The following is a 16,351-nucleotide window of genomic DNA, read 5'->3' as shown; positions in this document are numbered from 1 at the left end:
TATAACCCTTTTTTATCATACTAATCTAGATCTTCATGTCAGCTTCAGTTAAATGTGTTTCCTTATTAGTACTTTCACAGACTCACTGTCCTGGGAACAGCTATGATCATTATGGATGTCGGTGCTACTGACCTGGATGCGGCACTTGGCCTCCACCAGCTGCAGTTTGGTCTGCGCCAGCTCCAGCTCCAGCTGTCTCAGCTGCTCCTTCAGCCCATCCTTCTCCTCGTCCAGTGGTTCGCTCGATGTTCTGTCACTGCCGGGGGAGGAAGCCTGAAGGGACCCCAGAGTGCCGAACAGGTCCTTGCAGTGATCACAGCCCATTACTTTATGCTGCATGTGATACAAACACACATATACAGCAAGTGTTGGTGCATAAACATTTTGTGTATTAAAGATACACATGCATGCTGCCATATTTGCATGGAGACAAGAAAAAAGCACATCTAAAAATAGTTTCTGTTTTAATATTCCTATCACTGCTAAAGGACAAACTCAACTTTGACAGGTCATCCATTTAAACACACAATATGAATAGCTTTACTCTGCCATGCACAATTAAACAAGGTTTATTGTGCAACAAAAACAAGACACTTCTGAGCCTGAGTTAGTGTTTTATATATATATAGTTATTATATATATAGTGCAGTAGGAAATCATGGCATTTCAGAATAAGGGTAATTTTTCATGTCACTTTATCTTTTCTGTCTGTTTTTATGGTTCATGAGGACTTTTGAATGTTCACTCTGTGTAATTTCCCCTCAACAGCTTGCATCATTGTGATGTGCTGTTTCAACATACTTTAATAAGAAGGAAATCAGAAAAGTCCTCTGCCACACCCACAAAGAACAACATTGCATGTTTGACAAAGCCTAACACCTGTGTGGGATTGTCTGTGTAAATCAAGTTCTTTATGAGTGTGTTGATGGACAAACCCAGGCTTGTCTGAAAGCCACCACAGCGCTGGAAACTCTTTTATTGTTTAATGCAACATACTGCGGCTTCTATTTAAATGTCTCCTAACTTGCATCTGCTGCTGGCTGTGCATTAACGGTGTAATCTCACCCTGACGATGTCTAGCTCTTCTTTTGTTGCCGCTTGCTGTTTTTCCAGCCTGGTACTCAGCTGGGAGCAGATCTGAAACACAGGGAGGAAGTTACGCTACACTAGAGATCACACATTCAAACTACTATGAGATCAGAGGTACAGTAACTATCTTTAAAAACGTAATCTCAACCAAAACATCATGTATTCAACATAAAACTGTTTTCCATGGCTTCATTAGTGATGAAAAGCAAATAAACATAATTTCAGTATAATTGTCCCAAACTGGAAGACTCTAAAGGAGAAAGAGACAGTTGTTCTGTTACCTGCTTGTATTCAGCAATGATTGCTGTGGTTTTCTTGATCTCCAACTCTGCTTTTTCCAGTTCCCTCCTGAACACTTCCTTCAGCTGCAGGAGACAGAGGAAGATGATAGATGATGAAATAATACATAAACAGGGAGAGTCAACTCGGTGGCTTGATACTCCAATGCATTGGTTTCTCTGTGTGAGTCGTAGACATTCACTGACTTATATTTTGACCCCAAAATACGTAAAACAGCCAGCTCAAATGTACTATGGGCCGCATTTCAAGTCAGGTGGTATTAAAGTTAGTCTTAAAGATATAATTAAAATAGATAACTAAAGCCATTATAAGGTTAAAAAAAGAAGAAAAAAACCCACACTGGATGTTTCAAAGGTTTAATAAATCACCTGAAACCAATATGCAATTTATATTCTATATCCACTTGTGTATGCTGAAGGATCGATAAAAGATTTAAGAAAGGTTAAGAATCTAAAATCTGGTTTGTAAAGAGGGTTTCACATTCCATTGCATTTCATTTGTCCAAATACCTCTGTCCAGTAACCCAGAGCACAATTTCTTTAAGTTTTTTAAATAATGTACAAGAATAGTTATGAATGCCGTCAGTTATAATATAAGAAAGAACACCGGGATAGGGCAAAATCGATGAGTAAATAAATATAATCAATGGAATTATGTTTTATATATACTAATAACTCACAATGAGCTGTATTATTGAATCAGGGGAATATGGCGGCCACGGCTCAGCTGGTAGAGCGATCATCCAACTGGAACATTGGCAGTTTGGCCCCTGTGTTTAAGTGTAGTTAGGTCCATCACTAAACCCCACGTTTCCCTCGATATGCTCGTCACTGTACTGTTCATAGAGTGCATACACACTGTCTAAGTGCTGGTGTTTTGCAAAAAAAAAAGAGCTATAGAGATTTTATAGAGCTGATCAGATAATGTTAGCAAGGGGCTATATAAGTGTGGGCCATTAACATTTATGGCTAACTATGTAGACAAGTCTACAGAGAATGTCTACAGAGGTTGACATCATGCCACACTGGCTTTTAGGTAACCCTGTTTGTTTATGTGTCATACTGTAAGAATCCCAAGGCTGTCTTCTGTATACAAGGAGCCACCATTCTGACCTTCAGGATCAAGGCTTTTCGCACAAACTGGAGGTTAGCCTCTGACATGTCTCAGTTCATTTCTTCTCATGATGAAAAAAAATTACAGTCATACAGAATCAATCTACAGCGAGTCAAAAAAGTCCCCCCCCCCAAGATTACAACAAACTTTATTCAGAATAAAGCAACTAAAACACCCACTGGCTATGACTTCATAAAATGAACACAAAATACTGGCCTGCAAATCTTACAGTCACTAGAAAACCACCTTAGCTGTTTTCATCATTATTTGAGACATTGATAACTAATTGTGTCTCATAACAAACAACAAAGATATAAATGCATATGTGAGTAGCATAGATGCAGTTTATATATATATATATATATATTTATATATATATATATGAAAATGTTGTCTTTTTGTTTAGTTTGTTATAGCTGTCCTTCACTAGAGGAGGACAGTGTTACCTGAGCCGTCTCCTCCTCCTGACGTCTCTTCTCCTCTTCGGTCTCCACCAGGCGTTGCTTAGTGCTCAGCAGCTCTTTGTTCAAAACATCCGCCTTATCTTCAGCCTGAGAGTGTGTAAACACACAAGCACACAGACTCTTTATTTACAGCTGTAGCAAAGCACTATTTTCACACACATCAAAAAGGGAGTACAAACCTGCAACAAATGTTAATCAAATAGTATGTGTCCATAGATATGGAATGTGACATGTATGTGAACAACTACAGCTCATGTGGAAGGGTTTTGGTTGCTTTGGTTCAACAATCAGGGAAAAATACTGCACATAGATCATGTGTAAATATAGCAAAGTATTACATCTTTTTTCATTTGAGACATGGTAGTCAGACAGATGTGGTTCTCTAAAGCTGTGTTACCTGGTCAAGATCGTTCCGAAGGGCGATCTTACTGGTGACCAGTTCGTGTGCCAGGTCGTCGTTCTCCTGTTCCAGTCTCATACTGGCCTCCTGAAGACGGCGGTTCTCCCTCTGCACGCACACACATGCACAGTTGCAGGCTCTATTACCATCTACAACATGCTTCCTGATTTGTTTGTATCACCATCATTTGTCCAGAAATGTAAACAACTTAACATCTTTTCTTTTCCTTTCAAAGCTTATGATCAGGATAAGATCACAGTACTCATTTTGCTTTTATTCTTTTTCAATATGCCAACACACACTTTAAAGTAGCCTTTGCAGACCATTACTGGAGTCTCATGACTACCAACCTGTCAGTAAACTGACTCACATGACAGCCACGCTTCCACAAAACGAACCGTTGTCATGGTTGTGAGCCGTCATCTGACACTGATATCCTGTCACTTTCACAATGCTGACATTTTCTAAGCTCACTGCAATCATACACCCAGAAGTATGCATGACTGGTGTGAACACAAGTATTTGATCTGAAGTGATAGAGCACTTCTCATACAATTAAGTATAAGCACATCTAAACATCTGTGAGAAGAATACTGAACTCCCACAACACCAGCAGATCTTCTAAAGTGTTGTCAGTTAGGGATGTTTAAACATGAATGGAAACACGTAATGCTGGTGTTCAGCTTTATGGAGCCAAAGCCTACTGTTGTTGCTGCTCTGTCGTTTGGAAGCAGATCTTCAGAATAAAATAATCACTTCCCAAAAACAAACCGGCCGAGATCGACAGTCCGTCGGTCTGTGTTTAAGACATCCATGTGTCATACTTCATGTCTTAGTTTACATGAAAATTTTGGGCTACTTTAGTCACAACTTAAATCTTATCAGTCTTAACTACAAAATATCTCATTCAAGTTTAACATCCAGGAACGATCCTGTAAGAACAGGGAAAATGGATCAATAAAAGCCTGAACAGGAGTTACTCTTTAAATAATATTTTGGAGCAGAGGCAGCTTACCAGGCGCCTGTCAGCAGTCACAATAACGTCCTCACATCGAGCGCCCAGCAGCTCTGACTAAACTGCAACACATGATCCTGACAGTTTCACTTCACCGACACTTCCCGGGCTCACTTTCTCTCTTCCTGATTCGACAGCTTCGGGCCGTTTATAATTGTTTTTACTCTCTTATTGTCTTCAATTATCAAAAGAATGCAGAAAAAAACTGAATGTCCGTCCAGAAAAGTTATTCACAGATTTCACCCAATAGATTCTTGAGATATTTAGCTATAAAAAAACAAGCAAGAAAGAATACATAGCTGGACCTGGAGTAAGAAACCACAGAACCATGAAATAACTAAAGAGCTTTTCCTCTGTAGCAAACACTGCCACTGCTGACAGAGCAGCTTGGATGAACCCAACATCTTATCTGCAACAAAAGTCTTCCTTCCTTCCTTTCCTCCTGTTTATGCTTCACTTCAGTTTCATGGGAAAAATGACTGGAGGTAATTCTATGTTTTTCTTCAGATAGAAGTTTTAACGGTTGGTTGTGTGACTGGATCAACTATTGTTTCCATAATTTGTCAGTATTTTTCTTTTTCACTAGTGATAAATCGTTTTTTTAGTTAATTTCATGCACTTGTTACAGTATGTGTGAAGCAGGATGTAAGTGTGCTGTCATACGCCGTTTCTATGACTACCGTATTATTGTCATGTTTGACAGCCAAACATAAAATTACTAACCATCTATCATTTTGTCGAAAGTAAAACTGGTTAGAGAAATCATTTACTTCTAAACTTGATAAAAGGAAGGCAGCAAAACGCTGTGTGTACAGTATTCCTGGAAATTCAATTTTTTTTTTTAAAAAAAGATAGAAGACAGAGAGATAATTTGGAGAAATAAAGGAATAACAGATTTGAACCCAGAGAATATGAAGGAACGAGCTGATGAAAGAGTGGTGCTATATCGTCTTCTGTCTAAAAGAAATATCTGAAAATACTCTTTTGAAGAGGAAGACATGAAAGTCACTGCAGCTGAGCCTGTCTAACAGCAGACTGTCAAATTCACCTAAAAATAATTTGCAGGAAGTTAGTGTTTGTGATGAAGTCACATTTCAAGTCAAAATAGTTTCACAAATAGTCAGGCGAGGTTTGATAAAACAACGCTGTCTTCATGGGAGATTTCTAATCTTAGAAACCTGATTCATTTTGGGGAAAAAAAGGCTACTTAAAAGGGCTTTAAAACTGTAAAATGTCAGAGGAGTTATTCAGCTTAAACTCTTGAGGAGGAGAGGAAATTGCTCTTAAATCAGCCCTTTCTATACTGGCAACTCCCACTAACATTTAGCTTGAGTGCAATAGGAAAAAGCTCAATCAGCACTCGGTCCCACATCAAACCACCCTGCAGGAGTTCATTTAATGAACTCCAGCATTGATGGGATCGACACTCATGTGCACACGCAAACATGCAAAAAGAGTGTGTGAAGCTTGCTTTTTCTACACTGTCTGAAACACTGACTGTAACTGGAGGAGCTCACTGTTAGTCCCGTCGTGTGGGACAGACATTTGCAGTCAGGTCGAAAATAATAAACAGGTCTAATTATTCAGAAAGTCATGCTTGTAAGAAATCATTGCAGAATATCCTGTAGAATACAGTATAATACCATCCCTTCATGTTCGAGTAGTTACAGGCTTGTTCCTTTGAAGGTAGTGGTAGATACTGGCCCGGTTCTGAGGGTACTACTGAGGATAAACATGGTACCACTGGCAATCAGATTTAATCAGCTTATTTAAGCCCGTATTTAGAAATCTTCTGGTGTTAAAAAGGCTTAAAATGGTGAGAATGTGTAAGAAAACAGGTGATGTGTGATTATGTATCATACCTGGTATCGGTCAATGGGGTCTTCTTGTTGAAGCTGGCTCTCTCTCAATGTCTGATATTCCTTCTCAAACTTCTTCAGCTTTTTAGTTGGAACCTGAAAACAACAAAGATTGCGTATTCTGTGGTGAATTTGTGTTAATTTAGTCCTCATTCAGCTGTCTTGTCCTGAGCTCAGCTTTATTTCCCCCCAGTAAAAAGACTGCACTGTTTATCAGAGGGATCAGAGTTTAGTGACATGAGCACAAACTGAAAGGGTCTAACAAAGACTGGTTGTTGCCTTCAGAGAGAACATGTTCTGTAGGCAGAAAATTGTTACACTGCTACTGCATTTACACTATGAACCAAACAAACCCACACTGCACATACACAACAGCTCTTAACAAAACAACTGTCTCTAAATCAGCAAGTCGTCATCATTCTCAGAATTCGCCTCATGCATCTGAAACTCTCCGTTCACAGAGCTAGTTACATGACTATCATATCACTACAAGTTATTCATTTCTTCCAGAGATGAAAGCTAACAGAGGCTGACATGACGTAACGTACAGGGTGAACGCTGGTGTGGTCGTGCTAATCAGATGAGCCCCTCAGATGAGTCATTTTTCCCTTAAAAACTGCTTTTACTGTGTAATCGTGTAGGTGCCAAGAATTTACCTGAAGACACAAAACTATATAATAACTATGGTTAAACATACTTAAAAATGATCACTGGTAATTAATAATGATTAAATAAGATAAAGTCACAGGCGAGCTCAGGCATTACTGAGTCTAATAGGTGTAGGCATCAAACTTAACATGACCAGCCTGTCCTGAATGTGACTGCCTGTATCTGTACTTCTTTTATGTTTTGGTTTAGCTGTATGTGTGAGTGTGTGTGTGTGGGTGTGAGTGTGTGTGTGTGAGTATGTTATAGCAGCTATATGTAGTCCTGTCATTTTGGCTTGTCTGCTAAGTTCAATGATTTTGCCACGCATGATTATATTGCTTTAAAGTGTTTAGGTGGGGATGTTACTCAGGACACCTGATGTTACTCAGGACACCAATGATGAGAATGGATTCAGTGGTGTGCCTGTACTAGCTTGATTGAGCTGACTCCTGGTCCTGGATTTCCCAGCACTTCCTCTGAAAGAAGGGTCATATCAAAAGCACCTCACCCAGGATGCTTCCTTCTTCCCTTGTCATAGTCAGAGAACTTCTCTCTACTATAAAAGATATGTATCCTGTTACGTACAACATATGGTCAAATCTGAGGCTTTAAAGTAATTTTACTATTTTTTTCTCCAAAGGTAGTCATGGTATCGCTCTAAAATAAAGCAAATACAAGCTAAAATAAATAAATCAATGGAAAAAAAAAACAATACTTTCCTATTCTGTGTAAAACATTTCTGCAATTCAGTTTGAAGAAAGCAAAATCACCGTCACTCAGTTTTATGTAAAGAGACTAAATGAGGCTGAGGAGTGAAAATCTGTAAAAAGTAAACCGAGTTCTGTGGTCCAAACAGCAGTGAAATTAGAGAGAACCTTTATGACCAACTCATTTCACTGCACCTGTGCCTGTGTCTGCGTCAGGTAAGTGGTAATGTTACCTCCCCTGTGTGGAAACACCGTTGCTATAGCACCAATAATTGAGGTTCCAGGTCAATCTGAGTCACATGGCTCCTCCTCTGAGACTGGCATGCGTATGTTTGTTCATGTATGTGAGTGTTTAGTTATTATTTACAAGGCAGAGCCAAGGCTTTTTGTCTGTCAGCAACATCACACAGAAATGACAAAGCCAAATAGCAAACCAGAAAAAAACAATTCAACCCTAAGAAAAAGCTAAACAGCAGTAAGTGTTTAGTATACTAAGTATAAAAGCTTTTGTAGGTTAAATTACTGTTTTTGTGGAGCAGCAACCAAAAAAACAACAAAAAAACCACATTTTGCGTTTACCATAAGTGATGAAATTTAATATTTTATGTCATATTATCCTGAAGGGATTAAAAAAATAAGAAAAAAGTCCTTCCTTGTGCTCCATGTTTCACTTTAAATCCAACTTATACACAGTCTGACACAGTAATCGTTACAATAGCCCAGTTTTCACTTCCCTTCAGAAACAACGCTATTATAATGAGATTTATAATCTACTGTGACCCTCTTTTCGGTGTATTTTCTCCTCCTCTCCTTCACTGCATTAAATGATTAATGAGAGAATGACATCAAAGCCAAAAGCAACATCATTTCTTACAGCTTCTCACAATTTCTTTATTATAGAAACGGAGAAGGTCCTGGAAAAACCAGTGAATAAAATAACCCAGTAAAAGAGCTTGAAAGCAAAGCATTACACTGGAGAATCCCTTCATGTATAAAAAAACAGACAAAGGAAAAATAAGTGAATAATCATTAAAGGAGTCTACCGGGTCAGCCACTACCCGTTTCTCCTCCCCTACCTCTGATTTAACCCGACTTTAACAACCCAGAAACCACTGAGGTGGTCACAGCGTCATGGCGTAATCTATCTCAGACACAACTCAGCAGATAACAGAACTAAGGTCCTTTTTGTAGTTTTCTGTGGGAAGAAACAGCAGCTGGGTCCGTGTAGGCTATTTAATGATTGCGTTATTGTAACATAATACTGCAGATTAAATTGAACGCACTGTTCCCCTGAAAGCAACAGTTGATTTTCAAGTCCGAGTGCAAAAATGGTTGAAAAACCACCATATCCACCCAGGAGTGGCAAAGTTAGTCTGATGAGTGATTGGATATTAGGACTTAAAATGATGTAGTTTGTGTTTCACTCGGTGAAATCTGATCAAATGGGCCATTTGAAGATTATTTGATCAAGTGGTTCCTTTAGCAGAAGAAAATGACAGAAGAAAAATGTCCTTCACCAACTTGTCTGCATCTTTCTGCATAAAACAGAATGGCGTCACCACCTGTTACAACCTTTTAATTTAATGAACTTAAGCATTCTAATACAGAAACAACCCAACCACCAACGTACACATGCTGGTTGCATCATATTTTCCAGTCTTCATGTACAGTATATGATATATTATCATATATCTGTTCTGTAGGCTCACAAAACTCCAACTAAATTATGTTTTTTTTCCTTGTTGATGCGTAGATTTAAGTTCCCTAAAGAAACTTCTCAGCATGTTACTGTGCAATGACTCGGTTTCAATAACATTCTAACAATGTTTTTCATTAGGCCTAAAATGACGGTGCTTTTGTTAAAAACCAAACTACATTTGTTAAACCAAATAAATATGCATTTGTTGAAATAGACAAGCTGAGATCTGGCTGCTGATTGTACAACCTGCTGAACTCCAACACCCCTTAAACACACAAATATTGCAGCATGACTGTAAGTAATTAATTGCAACCTAAAACTGGCCTGGCTTACCTGTAGGAGGCAAAGCCATTAATCAAACATACAGTCCTGCAACAGCTACAATCCACAGATCTGCAACCTCACGATGTTCCAGTTTGTTTCCTCCTGGTTTGTTGATGTTCAGATATGAAATACACAGACAAGGTGGCCGGGTGAAAAGGCGCCATAGCAGCTTCACTGCTCCTTTCGGTGTCTAAGCTTTCAGCCCAAATCTCCTATGAGTCCTCAACTGGGTCGGGATCTGTTGACTGAGAAGGCCATACCATGTGATTCAAATCATTCTGCTGGTCCCATCAAGTTCGAAATAGGATGACGGTGATAAATGTAGGGGTGAGATTTCTTTCAACTTGACACCCTACTGTATCTATAACATGACAGCTAGTAATTTCACTGGTATTCCTCTACTTTGAGACATTCAAATCTCCTGCATAGTCTCCCTGCACAGAAGTGGCATTTCCACGGCTATTCTTATATCATTTGCCAGATATTCTAATCAGTTGTCAGTAAAACAGAGCAATAAGCTACATTTTTCAGATCACAGACATCACACATTTTCAACAGTATTACAAGACAGTGCACTACGTTTTAAATGCTCCCAAGTTGCTTTCGCCTATAAACAACACACCTGATACATTTTTATATATTTCTAAAAGTTCAGGGACATTAGTAAGCGAAGGCCCAGTGTGATCCTTGAGGTCACTTTAATAAACCACATGATCACTATAGAAAAAACACGCACATTTTTAAAGCTCAAAAGTGCGTCATCAAAGTCCATACTTCATTTCCCAGAGCTTTTAGTGTGAATACAAGAGGCCAGTGTAAGGATAGGGGGTCACAACTGACTCAGGAAATGCAATTAAAGATGCATAGGGCCGCAGGAAATGGTACCAGGCCCACTTTTAGATTTCCTGACCTGAATCCCTGCTGCAGAAAATGGAATTGGTCCCAAACCTCCAAGCCAGGATCACATAGGTATTATCCTCGAAGAAAGAATGTGCGTCTGTGCACAGGGGAGAAGAGTGATCTGCACTTGCATAATAAAGCAGCCCCACAGTTTGAATATTGAAATAAGGACAACACCAACTGGACATTTGAGGAAAACTAGGCCATAGAATTAAATTACCCATGTGAGGGAAATGCAACCAAACACACACACACACACAGACACAAGGTCTGCATTGATTCCATTTATATCAGTAATTGAAACAAACTGACAGCCACAAATGAGCTCTGCATGAACTGACTGACAAAGCTCTGTAACCTCAAACGTTGGAAACGGTTTCAGAGGTAACACGATGCTCGCCCACACATTCATACATTAGTGTACGCTATCACGCAGATGGAAAGAAACACGTTGTTTCAGTGAAAGAGTTTCTCACCTCTATTTATGAACAAAACTACAAGGGCTGGCATGAAGAAAAAAAGACATGTAGCAACATCAAATGAAAACTAGTAAAACAAAATGATAAACAGGACATCGTGGAGAAAAAAGAAAGAAAAAGAAGGGACGAAAAAAGAAAGAAAAGATGATAAAAACAGAAAGAAGGGAGAGCAGACCTACCACCGGTCTGGGAGCTCGGAGTGGTCTGGAATGAGCGACCAAGCGGGCCAAAGTGTCCTCCTCACCAGGGCGGTCGACGACATGAGCGTCATATGCCACCACGATGGACACCTCCTGCATCATTTTGACTCCTGCTTTCTCCAAGCAGCAAGGAGGAGGGCAGGATGAAGAAAAAGAAGGAAGAGAGGTGGAGAAGGATAGGAGCGGAGCTCAGCTGGCAGGTTTTGTTTCTCTCTATGAGTGTAGGAGGCAACTGGCTGAATTCAAGAGTCCCACAGGAGCTTAGCTCCGCCCACCGAGGAGGAGGAGAGGCAAAGTGGGGAGTGAGATGGCAGTACAACACACCTGTTTGTTTCTCCCTCTCCCTCTCTGTAACGCTAGAAGTGTGTGACAAAGGAGGATGAGTTTGCTTTTTCGTCCTCTCCAGTGAGTACTTCCCTCTCTCTGCTCCGTTTCATTTGTGCCCCTCTCTCCAGCACTTCTGTAATCTCTTTTACGCTTTTTACGTTGCAGTTTGTAGGTTTTTTTTTTCTATTTCCTGCTGCTGGTAAAAAAAAAAAAGAAGAAAAAAAAGATAAGAGCTTGTTTACACAGCTACATTCTGCGGGTGTGTGTATAGTGAGTGTGTGCACGAGGTTAAGAGCGATAGGAAGGAAGTAGTCAGATCAACCACAGTGACTTCACAGTTACACATCGTTCCAACGGCAGAATCTACAAAGTGAAGTGAAAGAGAATTCAAAGCTGTCCCAGATGATGCCTGAACACTGTCCCAAAGGACCCACATTTAAAGTCCACCAGACAACTTTTTCAAGATGTCTAACAATAGATGCCTGCTCCATGGAGAGATGCGTTAACAACCACAAGTTCATCTTTCTGCCTTCTGAACTTTCTGTTCTTTCCCCATGGTTGTACATTTAGAAAATAGATCTCTCACAATAATGACAGGTTAATGGTCATGAAAGGTAGACATCTTTAAATGTAGAATACTGTTGGTGTTTCTTACTGACCAGCAAAACCCTTCTTTTCAGCTTGCTGTCAAGTTACTCTTTTCGAAGTCTGTGTACTTACTTAAAAGCAAGCGGTTGATAATCTAAAATACTAACAAGTCTTCACAGAAATATGAGTGAAAATCATCTACATAGGACACAGGTCTGCTGTGTTGCACCATCGTGTTCAGCCCAGAACAAACACCGGCTCTAGAGCTGGTCTAAAGTGTCTTTAGCAGGCACTTGGCAGCAGTCTGCAACTTTGTCACTAGGTGACACAAAATCCTACTCACTGCTCCTTTGAGACATGTTTCCTTGGTAACAATCGAAATCTATGTGTCCACATAGCAAGTTTGAAGCTGACTCAAAAAGCTTTACTGATTTTGAAAGAATGAATCAGTCGGAATAATGTTGCCAGTTACAGCAGAAGTTGTACTGGCAAGACTGCGAATGGCTGCAATTAGCAGCATAAAAAAAGCATTGTGCGTGTGAACTGGTGAACAGGAGCTTCCTTAACCCGAGGTGAATCAAAAGTTGAGAGGTCTTTGTGATATTTTACCTCCAAATTAGCTAATGTTGGCCACGCATTAACTGCTTTTCCAACCAAAAACCAAGACATAGATGGAAAAATGACAGTAAACTGTGTAGTAACAACATATACATCACAATGTCGAACACTGGTTTGTAGGAACCTTTAGGTTCGTAATTTTGCCAAAACCAAAAGTCATGTGCGAAGAATGGATTTTAAGATGCTCTCATTACAAAATCCACGTCTATTTTGTAGTGGCGGCTGCATTCAACCGTCCCACAAAGTGGCCTCGCTGTCATAACATCTGAACCGAGGAGTGAAGTATCCGAGTTGGAGGCACTTCTCCACAAAGACCAGAACTATGTTTTGACAGGTTGGTAGCAGATTTCGTAAATAAAAGATGGACAAAGTCACTGTGGTGTCACAAATGGTTTATTAACTCATTTTGAAGTCTAAGGTTCATATTAAGACAAACTGGTGGAGTTGGAGTCTGACAAAAGCAGATATCTTTCAGGAAGAAAACAGGAACAACACTTGTAGGTGATGGCACACATTCAGCAGACAGAAGATGGCCGCATTCACTTCTTTTTGTGGTCTATGGGTTGCAATTATGTACAGCTGTACAGATGTTGCCATTTACCCGAGGAAACTGTCCTGAATTGCATGATAACAAAAGTACTGAGGTCTGCTGCATGAAGAAGCTACTATACTAAACTATATCTCAGCTCTGGGAAATTTGCAAAGTCCTTCTAAATACAGAATTCCTCAAGCAAGCGGATAATCTTTGCGGGAGTGAAAAAAAAGATAATTTGATGCCAATGCTATGTCTGCCATGTTGTGAATATCTTACAAGTGATGAGTCTAAAAAAAAAACTAAAACATGACTCATTAATCAGTTCTGAGTCTGACATTTAACTGAAAGGCAATGAACCATGCCTGTCAATTTCACTGAGAGCACCAAGTTTTACAGTCGAACAAAGAATTAGTTATAGTCATCCACCGTTTCCTAACATCTATGCATTCAATATGATCTTTTACATCAATGCATTTTGCCCTTAGATTTCAAGCCCTTATGTGACATTATAATATGAATTTCACTCTTTTGCTGTGGTCGGTTTGAAAGTATGTTTGCAGCTTTGGAGTCTTCATCCATCACTATAAACCATTTCCTCCTCTAAATACTATTCTGTCAGCCTCCCTTCACTCACCCCTCTCCCCTCTTTTGCTTTGTTGAAGTTTAGCTTTTCTGATAGAAGAATTCAGTATAAACCTGATTAATCAGTCAAACTCCAAGCAGCAAATGAATACATGACACATCTCTCCATTTTTATTAAAGCCACTCCAGCTGCGGTCTGGGGAATGTTTAAGGCTGAGAAATTCAAACTCTTCCCATAATCCCCAGAGAGGCTAAGCCACCCAACTACCCGTTGTGTTCATCAAACCAAGGCGCCAGTGAATTCTTTGGCTTTTTAAAGCAGCTTATAGACTTCAGCTGATCCGATTTAAATGTTGACAGAGAAAAATGTGTAAAAGGGTGGTCGAGGAGAAAGCAAGTGGCTTGAATAAGCTGGTTTGCCCTATTTCTCTCGGAGTCTCTGAGAATCATCCGTCTTCCAAACTGTTAAATTAGCTCCTTCAATCTAGAAGTTACTATTTAACATCATGTAAGAATGACGAAAGCCCATTTGTTATGGGTGGAAAAAGAGTTCGTACTTATCCAAGTAACCCTCTTTCCTTTCATCTCTTATCCAATTTACAGGACACAAGAAGTTCAGCTGCACTTTATTGATCTGTTGCCACCAGAATTCTGTTTTTCCACCGATGCGTTTAATTTCTTTAACGGTACAATAACAAACAAGCAAATTCATGAAATCTAATCAAAACATCACTGACTTGGGCGAAGAGAGGAGTGACTTCTTTTGTGGTAGAATGTGCTGTGTGTGGCCGGGTGAGGCATTACAAAAGCTAATCTAAAGTAACCAATTAGCTGATCGTTGTCCAAAAATATTGACTTTTTAGGAAGTGTTGAAGCTATTTTGCTGGATTAGCCTTTTCCAACAACTTTGTGACACGCTACGGCAAAAGAAATATGTGAAAATGTAATGTATTGATTATGGATAGTGAAAATAATTGATGGGTGTGCTTGGACGTGTTTGACAGCTTTTGACGAAGCACAGCATGGTGGGCAAGGAGACGAGTTGAGTTGTGATGCGATATATTCAGGTGGAGAAGGGTTCGAGATGATGTGGCTTGGCAAACTGTTTCGTGAGGCATTGTGATGTAATGTCAGATAACGAAATGCGGCGTGGCGTAGCTGGATTCGTGGCTTCGTGTGGTGTTGTAACGCATTAAAAGCTGATGTGAGATGCTGTGATCTATGGGTGAGCCTGGTGGGGTTAGATGGTTGGTCAATGGTAAAAAAAGTAAAACGCAGAGGATGAAAAGCAAGTTCTCATCTTCATTTCTGTCTGACTGACTAACTCTATACATTTGTATCAACAGGGAATATTCCCCTTGAAAGCGTAAAAAAAACTAGACTTATTCATAAACATGACAGCAGAAGGAAGATGGTTTTAAAGAGAAGCCCTCAAATACACAAACAAACGTAAATTTGATGTGTAAATAATTATCAAGTCTGTCATCTCCTCCTTAAAGTCTAACTGAACATCCAGAAATGTAGTCATAAACAGCTATCAACTGTATACCACAGCTCTACAAAGCCAATTTGTACAGCCTAAGCCTTCGAATATGGGACATTTGGTGAATCTTCAAGGATTAATCTCATCTCTGGGATCATTTGCTATATAACATTCCCTTATTATACATTATATCATCTATTTAAGACTACGATCAATCATGTGAGTTTATTGTTTGCCAGCTAAGACCAAAAACAGCTGGTGAGTCACATGATTTGAATTTTTTGCTAAGTTGTTTCAATTCCAATAAAAAACATCTCACGCAAGCATAAAACCCTTTTTTTTTTGCATTAGTGGAAGTTTTGCCTATTCACACCTTCAAGAAGCTAACTAATGGCAATGGAAAGCCAGCTACTGTTAGTTATACGACATGACAAATAACAGTCAGCCAATTAGGGTAATATTCAGTTAAAAGAATGCGGTTTATGCCTCCTGCAGAGGTGCACAGACTTCGTGTGAAAAAGAAGCACAGCAGCTGTTGTGGTCGACGTTTGAGGCTGACAAACTTGCATGAAAGTGCACTTTTAAGTTAGATGCTTGTATTTCTGCAAGATTGTGCAAGACAAACAGAATGCTACCAAACAACCAGAGATATAGAGTGAGTTGCAGTGCATGGTATCCTGTACGCAGTAAAATTATGAAACACATTCACTGTGTACTGCCAACATGCATTTGAGCAAAATACTGGTATTATAATTTATGTACTCACTCTAAGCTTTACTAGATAATGAGAAAACATGTAAAAATATAAACTGTATGCTATACAGAGAACCATGGACAGTGACAGAGAAACAGCAAGAGGGTGGAGAGAGGATGATTATCTCTTTCCTTCCTCTATCAGGCCACACACTGCTGACATAAACACACACATACATACATATCAAATACACTGTGTACCACTTTGGTCTCTGGTGACTCCAGAAAATTCCCTAAATGCCAGCAACCTCGTTAAGGTCAGCAGGAG

General features: G+C 39.6%; 1 protein-coding gene across 3 annotated transcripts in view; it reads right to left on the bottom strand.

The window, feature by feature from the left end:
• Positions 1-16,351, bottom strand: part of rabgap1l (RAB GTPase activating protein 1-like) — a 103,695-nt gene that overhangs the window by 3,055 nt on the left and 84,289 nt on the right. For 2 of the 3 annotated variants that reach the window (XM_072389210.1, XM_072389211.1), the window contains 6 exons: positions 6,244-6,336; positions 3,364-3,474; positions 2,949-3,053; positions 1,371-1,454; positions 1,066-1,137; positions 133-333 (listed from right to left, as the gene is read on the bottom strand). In XM_072389210.1, coding sequence (XP_072245311.1) covers positions 133-333; positions 1,066-1,137; positions 1,371-1,454; positions 2,949-3,053; positions 3,364-3,474; positions 6,244-6,336 — 666 coding nt within the window. Of the gene's footprint in view, positions 1-132; positions 334-1,065; positions 1,138-1,370; positions 1,455-2,948; positions 3,054-3,363; positions 3,475-6,243; positions 6,337-11,176; positions 11,554-16,351 lie in introns of those variants that run through there. The other variant, XM_072389212.1, reaches the window with a different exon arrangement.

The sequence above is a fragment of the Leuresthes tenuis genome, unplaced genomic scaffold (assembly GCF_036924035.1).
Source record: "Leuresthes tenuis unplaced genomic scaffold, fLeuTen1.0.hap1 SCAF_7, whole genome shotgun sequence".
Taxonomy (NCBI): domain Eukaryota; kingdom Metazoa; phylum Chordata; class Actinopteri; order Atheriniformes; family Atherinopsidae; genus Leuresthes; species Leuresthes tenuis.
Note: the sequence above shows the minus strand (reverse complement) of the source record. Positions and strands in the feature narration are given on the sequence as shown.